Source organism: Spodoptera frugiperda, chromosome 21 (genome assembly GCF_023101765.2).
Source record: "Spodoptera frugiperda isolate SF20-4 chromosome 21, AGI-APGP_CSIRO_Sfru_2.0, whole genome shotgun sequence".
Lineage (NCBI taxonomy): Eukaryota > Metazoa > Arthropoda > Insecta > Lepidoptera > Noctuidae > Spodoptera > Spodoptera frugiperda.
This window is the reverse complement of record NC_064232.1, coordinates 1,817,151-1,833,983: the sequence shown is the minus strand read 5'-3', so window position 1 is coordinate 1,833,983 and position 16,833 is coordinate 1,817,151. Positions and strand designations below refer to the sequence as shown.

At 36.8% G+C, this 16,833-nt stretch overlaps 1 protein-coding gene across 5 annotated transcripts in view; it reads right to left on the bottom strand.

The window, feature by feature from the left end:
* Positions 1 to 8,483: 8,483 nt before the first annotated feature.
* The window catches only part of LOC118280212 (P protein), a 65,611-nt gene continuing 57,261 nt past the window's right edge, over positions 8,484 to 16,833 (bottom strand). For all 5 annotated transcript variants that reach the window (XM_050702106.1, XM_050702107.1, XM_035600100.2 and 2 more), the window contains exons 9-17: positions 14,796 to 14,911; positions 13,968 to 14,106; positions 13,097 to 13,232; positions 12,290 to 12,492; positions 12,086 to 12,179; positions 11,255 to 11,397; positions 10,783 to 10,893; positions 10,072 to 10,219; positions 8,484 to 9,319 (exon numbers count right to left, since the gene is read on the bottom strand). In XM_050702106.1, coding sequence (XP_050558063.1) covers positions 9,141 to 9,319; positions 10,072 to 10,219; positions 10,783 to 10,893; positions 11,255 to 11,397; positions 12,086 to 12,179; positions 12,290 to 12,492; positions 13,097 to 13,232; positions 13,968 to 14,106; positions 14,796 to 14,911 — 1,269 coding nt within the window. In that variant the 3' untranslated portion in view covers positions 8,484 to 9,140. The remainder of the gene's footprint in view (positions 9,320 to 10,071; positions 10,220 to 10,782; positions 10,894 to 11,254; positions 11,398 to 12,085; positions 12,180 to 12,289; positions 12,493 to 13,096; positions 13,233 to 13,967; positions 14,107 to 14,795; positions 14,912 to 16,833) is intronic.

The window sequence follows — 16,833 nt, the reverse complement described above, 5'->3', positions numbered from 1 at the left end:
TGACTTTGTTTTATACTATGTATTGATACCAAATTTGTATACTTTATCATCATCATCATATCAGCCACAGGATGTCCATTACATCACATAGACCTCCCTCAATGACTTCCAGATAGGCTTTAAGTGTGGGAGAGCCATGCTTCGGCACGAATGGGCCGGCTCGACCGGAGTGATACCACCGGCTTCATAGGTAATCGATGTGAAACAACGCTTGCGTTGTGTTTCGTTGTATAAGTGAGGTTACCGGAGGCCCGGTTCCCCAATAACCCTTAAATTCCTAACCCCCAAAGGCCATCCACACACTTGTAACGCCTTTAGTGTTTCGAGTATTTATGGACGGTTGCGATTGCTTACCATCCGGTGATCTGTCAGGCCTTTTACTGGCTTATACCATAAAAAATCTACGAATTTAGTACGTCATACAGATAATAGGTAATTACTTTCGAGTCAATATTATCATGCGTAGGTATACGTTATACTTTAAAAAATACTAGAATAGTCTGTACGTCTAAATTAATGATAATAAGAATTTTTTTCAATATATTTTAAATAAAAACACAATAGATACTGATACTTTTTTATTTAAACTTATAATTACGTCATTTGTCCGTTTCATTATTATTTAAAAAACTTACAATAAATTTAATTTTATTTAATATCACAAAACTTTTATTTACACTACATAACATTATTTAACTATTTCAAAACTATATAAATATTTAAACTGAATAGACTCGAGAAAATAGATAATTTCATTATTTTCTTGTAAATTTTTACAATGATATCAACTGAATTTAACAAACCGATCAAAATTCAGATTTTTTTTTAATTATCTAAAAACATTCCTTTTTAGGCACCATTAAAGTATATAACAATAAAAAGAAAACAATTTTAATTTAACAATATTAATATATATAAAACTTTAGCAACTGGAATGTTGCATTACAATATAAAATAATAATTATATAACCCCGAGAAGGAGAGACCTCACAACGTCTAGATTATAAGTAAGTAATACTATTTTTTATCATTTTATTTTATATCAAAACATAACCAACGACTATAATTTAATTATAGTTATAATATTTAATTTTATACATTATATATTGATAAAATTAATTAATAACAAAACAATTATTATTTATTATCGAAATGGTATATAGACACGTTTTATAAATATAAAGTGTTCTAAAATTGTCTGCCACAGCTTTAATGGAAGGTAGTGTTGTGTTAAAAGATTTCAATAGTAAAAAAAATTCGTACACCGGCCCAGCTAATTCAATTTGAGAACATAAAGAAGTTAAATAAACATTGACTCTACTCTGCATAAAGTGGTTCCCAAGTTAGATATTTTGTGTGAAAAAGAAACTCACAATCAATAATTTATATTCACTATTGTAATCTTAGAACACCAAATATCGTTCAAAATTATTAAATATTTATTTTAGAAATTACAAAAAAATATACAACACTCCAAAATATACAAATGATAATTATTACAAACATATTTTTGGTAAAAGATTAAACGTACTTGAAATATACATATTTAAACTCTTTCAATAAAAATTGACGAATAAAATATCTATGTAATAATACCTTAAACAACAACTTTTGTTCATAATTTTCAAACAATAATTTCAACATTAAATATATTAATTAATATATTAAGTACTACATGTTGTAATTAATCGAAAAAAAAAGATAATTCTCTCTTTTTGTAAATGATTTCTAATAAGGATGATGACGGGGTATGAAAATTAAAAATCTATTTAGTCCGTCAGTTAGGTAATGAAAAAATATTAGATACGTATTTTTTTTGTCGAAAAAATATTTAGATAAAATTAATCAAAGTTTCGGAGTGGGAGATAGCTACGTCATTTCTAAGTTTAAAACGTCCAAAGAAGTGGAGTCACGCAATATTTTAAATCAATATAATGTCAAATATATCTGTTTCCATAAAAAATATGTGTCTAATATTTTCAAATAATCTACAAGACGGACATTAAAATTAGTCATCTATCCTATCCTACACTTTTTTTTTTTTTTTTTTTTTTTTTTATAAGCAAATAGCAGTATTCATTTATTCATTCATTTATTCATATTTCTACAACAATATAGACTTACAGTCATACAACCAAATCGTCTACATGTTTTTAAAATTACATTAATATAAAATAAAATCTAATATTTACAATAAATCAAAATAAAATCTTTAACAATAAATCAAAATCAAATCTTATACACTAAATCAAAAACATAAAATAAAACATCTCACACTTAAAATTAAATAAATTTCTCAATTATAATAATTACTTAGAAATATTTAAATAAAACAAAATGTATTTTGACACAGTACCAACACTATTAAAGAATAAGTCTGCATCCGGATTGCACTGTAACAGTCTGTTAATTAAATTAATCGCCCGGCCCGTTGGACAATTATCAGTTTGTGGAGAACGCCAACTTGGTGGACAAGCAAGTAGTCGGTGACGCCGCCTACCAGTACCACGCAAATATCGATCGGGGACATAGAAGTGAATGTTCTCCCGCACAGATGGGTTATCTATCCTCTCAGTAATCAAGCAGTAGTAATGGAAAATATGTACAAATTTGCGCCTCAGTTCCAACGTGTCCAGGTCCACCATGCCAGAAACAAACAATGACGGGTATAAATATGGATAATATCCATATTGGCGTTTGTATATGAACCGTGCAAACTTACGCTGGATTTTTTCAATCATAAGGGTATACAACTTTTCTTGAGGATTCCATATAATTGAGTTGTATTCCAATTTACTACGGACATATGCGTTATAGAGAAGCTTAATGGTTTTCAGGTTATTAAAATTAGAAGATGTTCTTATTATAAAACCTAAGGCTTTACTAGCTTCTTTGGATGTTTTAATTATGTGCTCGTGAAAGTTTAATTTACAATCCAGTGTAACGCCCAGATCTCGTATAGTTGCAACGCGTTCAATTGGTGTACCTGCTAATTCATATGACATTATGACAGGAGACCTAGAACGAGTAAACGTGATCGACTTACATTTGGTGACATTAAATGTTAACTTATTTCTTTTACTCCACCTAACGACTGCATCGATATCACTCTGCAACTGCTCACAATCCGAAATATCAGAGATTGAGTGAAATAGTTTTAGATCGTCAGCGAACATAAGACACTCTGTACCCATCAAAACCCTAGGCAAATCATTAATCATGATAAGAAACTGTGTCGGCCCTAATGTACTACCTTGGCTTACTCCCGACCTTGTGTAATATTCTTGAGATCGGAAGACACCCATTCTCACGTACTGCTTCCGGTCCCTGAGATAATCTGCCATGAACCTAAGGAGTTGCGACGAGAAGCCAAAAGATGCAAACTTTGTTAGTAGAATGTCATTGTCTACTAGATCAAAGGCTTTGGAAAAATCAAAATATGCTGCATCAACTTGACCACCAGCTATCATTTTATTACTAGCATAGTCTACAAAATTTATGTGATTAGTTAGTGTCGAACGCGCTCGTCGGAAACCATGTTGGCTGTCACTAAGAAGTCCCGACAACTGATTGGTTAAAGAGTGATTGACAATGGATTCGAACAACTTTGCAACAACCGATAGAACAGCAATGGGTCTAAAAGAAGTGACTTCCATGGACGATCCAGTTTTGGGTACAGGCGTTACCCTTGAAACTTTCCATCTATTCGGATAGACACAGCTTTGCAGAGAGAGATTATACAAATGAAGAAGAGGGGTTTCAAAACTAGTTAAACAGTCCTTAATCAAGAAGGCAGGTATATTATCGGGACCAAACGCCGATGATGTCTTAAGCCTACGAACGGCGCGTCTCAAGTCAACAGCATTAATATTATTGATGATTATCCTGGATGTCGTACCACAGTCCATTGCATCTCGTTCAGCTGCCTCAGGATTCAGTGATGGCACACGATCATGAAACACAGAGCCGAAGTATTGTGCAAATGCGTCGACAGCGTCTTGGCCCACAACAACTTGGTTATTATAAACAAACTCCCTACCCTGTTGTCTCTTTGTTCGCTTGTCTTTCACATACTGCCAAAACGATGATGGATTTGTAGTTATATTATTTTCTACTGTACTTATATATTTCTTGTAGGCGGCATTAATTAGCGCTTTAACTCTACTTCTGTAATATTTGAATAATTCCCGGTTGTATAGCAGATTATGGATTTTAAACATTTTTAAATTATAGTGCTTTAATTTGATATAATGGATTATTTCACCGGTATACCAAACCGGATATACATACTTATTATTTAAATTATTTTTTTTCAGGGGAACATGTTCATTTATGACATTGTTCAGTTTATTATAGAATATATCTACTGCTGCATCTATATCTCGTTCCTGTAGGACCTCTGACCAATCCGAACCAGCTATGTGAGAATACAGACGCTGGAAATCTGCTTTACGAAAATTCCATTCAGTGTTTGGGCTATGTACTCGACTTTTAGACACTGGTTTTGCCAATGTCTGCTTTAACGGCAAGAGTGAAATAAATATTTCTAGAGGGGGATGATAAGCGTCCACGGGGACTAGGGGCTCAGCATCAGATATTACGTTAACATTTTGTATGCTTATGTTTGTCAGTACAAAATCCAGAATGCAGCCAAATTTGTTGTGAACATTGTTACATTGACGTAATTTACAGTAATCAAGAAATACATCAAACTGCATCTTGACAGAGTTGTTACACGATTTCAAGTTAAAGTCTCCAACAATCAAAAAATCATAATCTGGATAAGTACCAATAGCATTCTCTATACAAGGTAATACACTTAGATATTGCTTGGAATTGTAACTAGGAGGCAAATACACAACAATAATAAATAGTTTGATATTTTTTCGCGTCACTATAGCAAATATCAATTCCTTATCCTCAGTTAAATCATCAATATTTGTAACTTCCTTTACCTCATAGCAACTTTTCACTGCCAACAGAACACCTCCCCAACCAACATCACCATGCCGATCTTTACGTAATACAGTGTAATCAGAAGTGAACAACTCAGAATCATATACGGAACTATTCAAAAAAGTTTCAGTCAGAGCAACGAAATCATATGAAGATGACATCATATTACTATAGAATTCAGATGTTTTTGTCCGAAGACCTCTCACGTTTTGATAATACATCATATTTTTTTTACCGGATTTTGTTTTTGTTTTTCCTTTATTGTATGACTGAGTTGCTTTCCTCAAAGATGGAAGATGACATTCTTTACGACAATCACTGCCCGAGAAAAAACTTATTACGTTCACTATGTGTTGCGGCATTAATACAAAAATTAAACAAGTTTTTTTTAATATGTTTCATAATTACTTTGTACAAATTAATTAATCCTTTTTTGTTTAGTTTCCCAGTACTTTGTGAGAACATATCAAGGGTGAGGTAGCTATTCGAATCAAAATAGGTAGCATGATTATTGTTTTCAAGACATTTGAGCAAAAGATTATTGAACAATTCAATTTTGTAGTTACAGATGGGAGCCCCACAAATATAAGTGGGCGCACATACAATTACATTAGTGTGAGTTACGTGTTCTAAAGTTTTTTTTTTATAACATTCACCATTTCCTTATAATTACAAGACATACTGAAACCGTTGTCTCCAAGCATAACAACACAATAATCATTCATATTAAAATTCACTATCTTATTATTTAGATTATTTAACAATTGCAACACATTCATATTTGGAAAAACATATCGACAATAGTAAAACTGTGAACCAAATATATCCTCCACAGCAGATAGAGTATTAGAAGAACTCATATTTGTCAAAATGCAAAGTTTATTTTTACCTCTATTTCCGTTCGTTGTTGGATTGGTAGGAAATCTGGAGTCATCCATAGAAGAATGACGCGGCAGCGAGTCCGTAGTTTTTTTAGTTTGTAGGGCCTGCTGTAGTTCGCGAATTTGCTTATTAAGGCCACTTATTTCACTCTTTGCCCCGTCTAACTGTTGTTCAAGGTCCTCTATGGATTTCTGCATATGCGCCACATCATTAATGGTCTTAGTGGATTCCGTCTGAGCAAGATGTACAGCCCCAGATCTTAACGGGGTTAAGATATTCTGAGTGCCTGTCTTCTTTTTATTCTTGCAATTTGGTGAATTACATAAAAACATTTTCAACGTACCATTTTCTTTTGTTAATTTATTTATTTGACTACGTAGATCATTATTTTCTAGTATTACATGTTCTAATTCATTTTGTGTACTGGCAAGTTCAGACCGAAGTTCCTGCATAGATTCGTCAATTTCTCGGATACCAATGGCGTTTAATATAGTATGATCCATACTGCGTGACAATGTTTGCTCAATAAATGATAACAAATTATTGTGCGTATCATCCATAGACAGTTCATGTTGATCACTTATTGAACTTTTTGGTGTGGACCAAGGCGTTTTATGTGCTGCTCTTGATGGTGTGGAATTGGTCAGTTTGTGCAAATCATGGACAGGTGATCCCGATCGATTTTCATTACTTGTATGAGTTTTCGAAAGCAGAAGGTTTTTTTTCCTAATTGTTACATTATTATCTCCAGAAGCAACTGTTTTCTTTGTGCATGATGTACAGCGCCATTTACGTTTGGATTCTGGGCTTTTTAATCTATACGTCTGAGTAGGATACCCATCACAGTCTGGTTCGAAATTATTCTTGCAAACAGAAGACAAAGCTGTCTGTTTTACATCCACAGATCTATTGCATTTATGACACACTACCAGTACTGCCATCTTGTGGGCATTTTTGGTAGCATTTGGCTAATATGACATTTAGTACACTAGATGTCGTTAGTTAATTCCAAATATTTTTGCCAGCTGTTTTTTTTATTTTATTTTTTTTATTTAGAAATTAATAGCAGATTTTTTTAAAGAAATCACCAAACAAATTTTCAAATTATCTCCGAAAAGTAGTTAATGTGTCACTGAGATTTGAACCCGCTACTCGTGCAATGTAAGTAGACCAGCAAAAGATGTAGCGGATTCAACCACTTAGCCACTCGAACTTTAACTGTAGTTTCGAAATAGGTGATTAGTCATTACAAATTTGGTTTAGAATTATACACTGAGGGTCAATGTTCTTTTAGCTTGCAATTTTGAAAGTTTGGCGGTTGAATTTTTTAAATCACTTTTTCACTTGTTTTCACTTCTTAGTTATTTTAGTTACACCACTTATCTTAAAGTCTCTTGAAAACTACGAGTTTAGCGCTGAATAACACAAATTTTGTACCGTAGCTATAGTTGAAATTGAAACTGAATACACTTTCCCGCGATGTTTGAAGTTTCGTAAATGTTAGTTTAACTTCGCAATTTATGCATGTAATTATTGAATAACACTATCACTGAGTTATTGGGTCTAGTTTTACAGATTCACTTACTTTAATTCACTATTACTGCACTTTTTGTATTTTTAATCTTAATTTATTACAGAGTGTTTGTTATTTACGTATTGCTAGAGACAGCGCCATCTAGCGGACCCCGGACTTTGTTTCATGGCAAAAGTTTATTTTCAGCTTTTATGTAGGTACAGTCAGCCAAATTATTTGGTGTACATACATTTGTAATTCGTATACATATATGACTTATTTTAAAAATTTGTTCACATAACAATACTGCTATATATTATCACACTATGTGATTATTCTCACGAAGGCTACTCGAATAATTTATTTTATTTTTTATTAAGAACATTTTATTATAAACTTCCTCCCAGTAAATGGTAAATAACAATACCGTGTTTACCTGACAAAGAAGATGCAAAATGGAGGATTTAGATATTTATTCTTAAGATTTACGGTGCTTTTCCACCAGAGATGTGCTATGCTTCGTTGCTGTGGATGCGTTTGGCTTCCACCAATCATATTCATTGGTACACAAAACTTAGCACTAGTGGAAACGGACTCAACTAAGCTATGTTAAAAAAATGTGAAGAATGATGATAAAAATAATTTGTTTTCTAACGCATTTTGCAATTAGTATTAAAAATATAGCTCAAAACATCTTCGGACGGATGACATTAAATTAACAATAAATATACCGCAGTCAAAATTACTTTTCTTAGACGATTAGTTTTTCTAGGCTATTAAAAGCGGTTTAGACAACTAAAAATCACGTAATAAGTTATTGTAATTAGACTGCGTCAAAAATATAATGTAGATATCATAGCTAGAAAACACGAAAAATTATAAAAATCACAGTTTACTCACGTATGTTAATCGAGAAAAGATCTACTAGTTTCGAGTAAGCTGCGCGACATCGCTGCGCCTGAGCACATTGCTCATGATGAAGAGTCCTTCTGTGACTCGAAACTAGTAGAGCTTTTCTCCATTCATAAACGTGAGTAAACCGTGATTTTTTATTTAATTTAGTATGTCTCACGATAGTTATTATAAAAATAGAATATCAATACATAAACAAACATTAATTTAAAAAAATGTATAGTATAGTACAGTACAGTAGTATGTATTTCATAAAAAAATCACGGTAATGACAAAACCTACCTGAAATCTTGTTTGTTACTCAATAATGCTGAACGAATTTTGATTAACCCATGGAGTTTCTTGCTCGTTCTTCTACATAGGAATCTACACTTTGGTACGTTTAAATAGCTTTACTAGAAGACTGACCGACAGACAGACGTTATTAATATTATTATATTTGCTTTGACGATCAAAAGCGCCTGGGTCTATTTGAAATAAATACTTTGTTTTCGAGGCAGATTTAACGTGACAGGCATCGTCACATCGTGTGACCACAAAAAATAAGTGCATAATTACATATTTATAGTATTTTATATGTTTTAGTACAGTATTATTGTATTAATATGGGCCTTCGTCGCCTGATGTATATGAATAAATAACAAAAGAGACATTTGCTACTGAAATTTACCGATCTCCTATTAACATATCGACCTGAAAATCTAAATGAGAGCTAGCAGCTTCGTAATAAGTACATAATAAAATCTTAAATCACATAACTACTAAACGTACGTTCAAAAATCTCACAAAACAACGATAAATAAAATTAAACAAGTCCAAACATAGTCTAAAATACTCAAAAGTATTGCTGTCTCTTTCCGACATGTTTTATCTCTTTCTAATGCCATTGGAAGACACAGTGACATAGCATTAGGTATCCTGAAGCTACTATTAGATGACCTATCATTATAGGAAAACCTATTTTGAAGAATTGTAGGAAGGTGAATCGGTACCCGTGTTGTTCAGCCACTCCTGCGCATACCACGTTTGCGCTGGCGCCGATTAAAGTGCCGTTTCCTGGAAGAAAATGTAAGATTTATTAAAACAAATGATTTATAATTTTTATAGAACCTTAATAAAAGTATTCATTTATTTATTGCATAATGTACAGATTTAATTTGTCTAGTACATAACCCTGTTAGGGCGTAGCAAATTATACAATGTGATAGGTGTGGGACTTCTAATTGAGTTTCTAATTTTATCGACAAAAAAGTACCCCAATTGAAAATATTGAATTTTATTCAGAAATTATTTTTTTTCTAGTACATAACCCACATAAAGTTAGGGGGAGGGGATTCGACCCCTTCGTAGCAAATTAGATGTAGTAGGTATAATTAAAATATAATTAAAATACTGAAACCAAATAAGTGGTTTAATTGCAGTATTTTCTGGTCTGGCTACAGGAGGTTCACGTTCACTGTCAATATGATTTAAGTCTAATTGACGTTTTTGATTTCTAAAATCTATGTTTTCCCCCTAATCTTTTCCATCATCGAACCAGAAGACAATCGGCGAAACGCCACCGCTTCATGGTAGATATCCCACTCGCACGAAGCGCTTCGCTTCAAGCTTCCTTGTGCGAGCTACTAGGGAGTGGAATTCTTTGCCGGAGTCTGTGTTTCCTAATGGGTATAACCTGGGTATCTTCAAAGCCCGAGTGAACAGGTTGCTTATGGGCAGACGTGCTCCATCGTAGGCCGCATCATCGCTTACCATCAGGCGAGATAGCGGCCAAACGTCGACCCATCAAATGTATAAAAAAATCTTACCTCCTAAGCAGGCGCCAAATGACAGCGCCCATATTAAGGGAGCCATGGGCAGGTTGAGGGTGGGATTGTTACCCAAAGAGGTCACCACTCGCACCATCATCGTGGTCAGCGGTATATTGTCCACGAAGGCTGATGTTAGTCCGGAGACCTGAGGAAATTTAAGTATATTATTTAAAAAAAAATCTTCACGACCTTTCAAGAGAGTTGTCCAAGTCCTAGGGACGTGCCGGACTTCTGAACTGCAGACGGAGAGTCCTTATATGATAAAATAAAAAAAATACGTGTCTAATATATTTTTCCATTACCTAACTGATGAACTAAATAGATTCAAATACCCTGTCATCATCCCTATTAGCACGAAGTTAAGTGTGGAAGAGCTTATGCTTCGGCACGAATGGGCCGAAAACCGATGTGTTTCGTTGTGTAAGTGAGGTTACCGGAGGCCAATTCCCCCTTTCCAATCTTCCCAATCCCCGATTCCTCAAAACCCCTAAATTCCTAACCCCGGCCCGGCAACGCACTTGTAACGCCTCTGGTGTTTCGAGTGTCCATGAGCGGCGGCGTTTGCTTACCATCAGGTAATACGGTGTTTCCCATAAAAAAGAAGTATGAAACAAAACAGCGATAGACTAGACCCTTCCTACAATGAGAGTAAAAATTGTTCCTAACAGCAAACTGTTGATAGACACGGTCTTTAAAACAGATACATACCCACAACATCAATAAGATGGCCACTGCCAACCTCGCGTTCCCATCCACTTTAAGGATGACGCTCTCCGTCAACCCTCCAATGTACTCAATGAGACCCAACTTTGACAACGCCTGGAAAAGATTAATCGATTTTAGCATAACAAATATTAGACATCAGACCACCACAGATGGAGCCCAGTAGGGCTGATGCCCGACCCGGAGCTGCGGACTACCTAGCGGGTTATCGGAGCTCTGGCTCAAAGAGCAGGAGTAGGAACGGGGTAGTTTCTAGTCAGAAAGAGTCTGATGCTCCCTCTCGCTTCGCTCTAGGCAGGAGAAGATATTAGATGATTTTGTTTTCTCAAAAAAAGTATTTCAAATATTAGATTTTTTAACGGATTTTATTTAGATTTTTTAACTTTGTGTGACTAATGACAAAGATAAAAAATATAATGATATTCTTTTTTGATTAACCGTTTCGTCAAAGAATTACCTCCATGAGTACGAAGAGTGCGGCGAAGAACAGCAGTGTGGACCACTCGATCCTGTGCAGCACTGGCTCCAGATCCTCGCGGTCTGCCAGCGTCAGCAGCAGCAGTGCGCCCAGCAGCGCCGTCCAGCCCAAGGACACTCGGTCTGAGGAAGGAAACCAATGTAATAATGCATACGTCAACAGCCCGTGGCAGTCCACTGCTGGATTAACTCAATAAAAGAAAGGTTTGCCATAATCTTAGCAAGCGGATTGAAGATCGCAGTTTAAAAAAATCAGGTGTATCAGAGCGCTGCTTCCCGATCTTTGTTAAGTGTGTAGTCCCTTAGTCGGCTCTTCTGACAACCTGGTGACATATGTATGCTACTTTCTATGATACACAGCATAATGCAGATTTTTAAAATAAATTTTGCACCACACTAGCGTTTTCTCCTGTGGTTGCGTTTACAAACATACAATTTCACATTCACGTATCACCCAGACCCGAAACAACAATTTTTGGATCACACAAAGAGTTACTTCATGCACGAATCAAACCCGATACACGTTGCACGGCAGCCAGTGCAGTCAATGACAAAGTATGTTGCTTTGGACCTCATCTATAAGATCCTAATAGGATACGTCTCATTTCGAGTAACGCTTTGCATTAGTTTGGCCGCTATCTCACTTACCATCAGGTGAGATAGCGGCCAAACGTCGGCCCAATTAACAATAAAAAAAGTCATACCTCTAGTATTGCAGGTGAACTTAGTCTACGTCCACTTATCAGCATTTGAAGCCCTAGCTTATTTACTACCAAAAGTATTTTAAAAACTACTCCATAAGTATACTTACTGAACTCAGGCAGCGAATGCAGGAAGAACACGGTGACTACGAATGTGATGGCGACCGTACATTTCACGAGTAACACTTTGTCTCGAATCTTGTACTGCAATGAAAAAAATTAAATTAATATTTAAAAACCGCAAAGGTTACAGGGACTCCGGCTTTATTTTAAGTATTTTGCCTATTACTGCTCTAGAACTTTAAAATTCCTACCTTATCCTTCATATCAGCCAGCATGGTCTCGAAGCACTCCTTGGGACAGGCTCTGATCTTGGTCTCCTTGACCAGCGCCTCCAGCCTGCCCGTCAGCTTCCGAACCTTGCGGTCCAGCCGTTCCCTGACCACCAGCTCATCTCTGCTCAGATGAGGAAGGGAATCGGCTGCTCGCCGCCATATTGAAATCTGATGTCGGAGATCTGAAAATTTTAAGTATGCTATTTAGAAAGTTATACCACACATACAACGTCACGCCTTTTATCCCCGAAGGGGTAGGCAGAGGTGCACATTGCAAAACGTAATGCCGCTATACAATGTACACCCACTTTTCAACATTTGTGTTATAAGTCCCATGTAAAAGGGGGTGAGCCTATTGCCATTATCTTGGGCACAATTCTAAACTCCGTGCTACTACCGAGAAATTTTTGAAAAACCGAAGAATGCCCAAAGCACTTTGCCCGACCGGCAGTCGCACTTGCGACCACTCGACCAACGAGGCAGTCGAGAAAAGTGGGGATGTTGGCAAATAATATCATACTATAGCATCACCACATAGCTTGGCTTTAGTACATAAGTTATATCTAATATATAAAATTCTCGTGTCACAGTTTTCGTTGCCATACTCCTCCGAAACGGCTTGATCGATTTTGATGAAATTTTTTGTGTTTATCCGGTACTATGAGAATCGGCCAACATCAATTTTTCATCACCCTAAATATTAGGGGTACAACCCAATTTTTTTTAATTTTCCGCGGACGAAGTCGCGGGCAGAAGCTAGTATAGGTATAAATAAATCAGTCATACCTTGAATATCCCGTGGCTCATTCAGCCTCAGCTTGTCAGTATCCCTGTAGATGTACCGGAACTGGAAGTACGTCTGCACGCACACCAGCAGGATACCGAACGTCATGTGCAGCGTGAAGTTGGTGAAGTTGATGCCCTGATGATGAGGGGAAATATCATTAACTTTGCGTATCATTAGTGCATCACTAGATCATCAGTTGAAAGATGTCCAATACCGAAATTTACAAAAATGTGGACCTAAAAAAGCACAATTTATCTCTCAAAAGTCAAAAGTCAAAATCATTTATTTCAAATAGACCAGGAAGGCACTTTTGAACGTCAAAGCAAATATAATAATATTAATAACGTCTGTCTGTCGGTCAGTCCTCTAGTGAAGCTATTTGCTCGTTCCAAAGTGTAGATTCCTATGGAGAAGAACGAGCAAGAAACTCCATAGGTTACTCTTTTTCAATCAGATTTACAATACAATTCTTGGTTACATTGTTTCGAACCCTACGCAAGTTTATAATTTTCCTAGGAAATACACACATAACACATAGTGACATATATTACAATACATTGGCCTTTGATTTGCACATTGGCGATATATTAAAGAAGGACCAAATTAAAAGTACCTTTAACCGACGAGCATGTATGAAAAGACTGTTTAAGATGACTGTTGATGAAGCGAAAGAGTGTTTAAGAATCGTAGCAATTGGGACACCAAGGCAAAGACATCTGCCTGCATCCATGGTGGACAGGCGTGAGGTTATGTATGTATTAATTTGGTACTATCACTCGATCAACATGGATAGACATAACATCTTTTATTTTCATAAAATATTTTTAATTACACAATTTGTAAAATTCAAAAATTAAGTGTAATACTCACCGACTGAATAACAGCTTTATTGGATGCGATGATGACATTTGGGGGGTCACCGACTGGGGTCACAGTGCCCCCAATATTACTGAACAGTACCATGGACATCAACACTGGTATGGGGTCCAGATCCATCACTTCGCATAATCTGAAAAAAAAGAGAACATTTCAGAATTATTTTTTAAGGTATAAGCCGGTAAACGAGCAGACGGATTACCTGATGGTAATCACCGCCGCCCATGGACTCTCGAAACACCAGAGGCGTTACAAGTGCGTTGCCAGCCTTTTAGGGGTTAAGAATTTTATCTTTTGCTAAGATATTATTATATTATTATATTAAGCCTTTTATCCCCGAAAGGGTAGGCACCTGATCCGGAGCTGCGGCCTTGCCGGCCTTTTGGGGGTTAGGAATTTAAAGGTTTTTGGGAAATCGAGGATTGGGAAGGTTGTGAAGGTACCCACCTTCACAACCTTCCCAATCCTCGAATCCGGTATCCTCACTAAGACAACGCAAGCGTTGTTCCACGTCGGTTTTCTGTGAGGCCGTGGTATCACTCCAGTCGAGCCAGCCCATTCGTGGTGAAGCATGGCTCTCCCACACTTGAAGGTTTTTCTTGAGGCCTTTGATTGTATTTTAATTAAAGTATTAACTGTTGAAGATAAATTCTCCGCTAAACGTCGGTTACAAGTGACCGACGCGGCTGTTAAAGTTTTAAATACCTCTATTCCATACTTCTATAAAAAATATTCTTCTTACGACCTGGGATATCGAGACTCCTTGCTCAACAGTTTTGGAATTTGACTTGCAAGGTATCCATTATTGAAAGGACTACTAACCTAATTGTGACTGGTGTCATAAGCAGTACTGTCGTCACGTTGTCCAAGAATGTTGATATAATCGCCGTGATCGCACTCAGCAGGGTTATTAATGGCCAAATCTTGCCTTTTGTTACCTGAAAAAGAGAAATATAAACATTAAATACCAATAAATTCTACCACCATTGCATGTTTTTCCTATGTGTAATATCACTCATGTTAATGCAAATAAAAATATCTTTAATATAATAAAAAATGATAAAATTAGACAATGTTGAATGATGTTGGGGTAGCCCGGAGACGCTCGCTTCTCATGCATGAGAGTGCGGATTTGAAACCTACCAACTGCAAGTACCAATGTGACGTTTTCTGAGTTATATGTTCTTTCTAAGATTATAATATACCCTATCTCTATCTGTCTAATATGGTGTCTATATTATCTATTTCTATCTACCTATAATATAATAAGAAAAGCATCTCGAAGAAACCTGGGTCTTATAATTTCTAATTATAAGTTTGAAATCGCCAATCCGCATTGAGCAAGTGTGGTGATTAATGCTCAAACTTTCTTCGTGTAAGAAGAGGCCTTTGGTCAGCAGTGGCCACTTATAGACTCTAGATGTTGACGCTAAACTATGTTGACTGCCCCGTTGGTCAAGTGGTCGCAAGTGCGACTGCCGTACTAGGGGTCTCGGGTCCGATTTCCGGGTCGGGCAATGCATTATTGGGCTTTTGTCAGTTTTTCGAAAATTTCTCAGTAGTAGCACGGAGTCTGGAATTGTGCTCAGTATATGGCGATAGACTCACCCCCTATTACATGGTACTTATAACAAAAATGGTGAAAAGTGGCTGCACATTTATACAGCGGCATTACGTGCCGTAATGTGCATCCTTACCTACCCCTTCGGGGATAAAACGCGTGACATTGCTATAAATAAAATAATTTCGAAAGCTAGAATCCTATCAGACGGACATACACTGCCCCAGTTAGATAGATGAGTAAATATGAATATACACAACATCGCACCCGACACTCGCTGTCTCAAGCATTAATTTATTATCTTAACTTCAGATACACTTAATGAATCACACGTGTGGCAAGAAACGATAAGGGTCCGTTCACAGACCGGTACGGAGCGAGAGCTAATTTTTATCACGTTGAAAACAGAGTTTTAAGTAAATTATTATGTTATCGGCTTACTCACACGTAACTGTTTGACGAGGAACTCGACTAGTTTCCTTGACATGAATATGAGCCTCTAGCATGGCTTGAAACTTGTCGAGGTCCGTAACGTAAGTAAGCCGATAACATAATAATTAATTTAGTATGTCTCACGAAAGTTATAATAAAATTAGAGTTTTAAGTATTTTTTTTATGGAACAAGCCGGTAAACGAGCGGACGGATTACCTGACGGTAAGCAATCGCCGCCGCCCATGGACACTTGAAACACTAGAGGCGTTACAAGTGCGTTGCCGGTCTTTTGGGGGTTAGGAATTTAAGAGTTGTTGGGGAATCGGGGATTGGGAAGATTGGGAAGGGGGAATTGGGCCTCCGGTAACCTCACACAACGAAACACAACGCAAGCGTTGTTTCACGTCGGTTTTCTGTGAGGCCGTGGTATCACTCCGGTCGAGCCGGCCCACACTCATAATTACTTATTTTTATTAAGGTTTATTTTTTTAGTGTGCACTGTTTTTGTCATTAAAAAAGCTTGATGGCGCTTGGTGTGAATAAAAGGAGGTGATCGGCTCCGATCGCGTGCTCTTTCTTGCTCGCGCAGCCGATCGGTTCCGAGTGCGTCCGCTTCTAGCCATCAGACCACCACAGATGGGGCCCAGTAGGGCTGATGCCTGATCCGGAGCTGCGGACTATCTAGCGGGTTTACCGAGGCTCCGGGTCGAAAAGCAGAAGTAGGAACAGGGTGGTTTTTAGTCAGTAAGAGTCTGACACTCGCTCTCGCCTCGCCCAGGGCGGGTCAAAGTAAAACAATTGGCGACTCCGCTGCGACCGACTCCAAGCATATATGATCCGGCCTGTGTGAACGAAGCTTAAGTCGC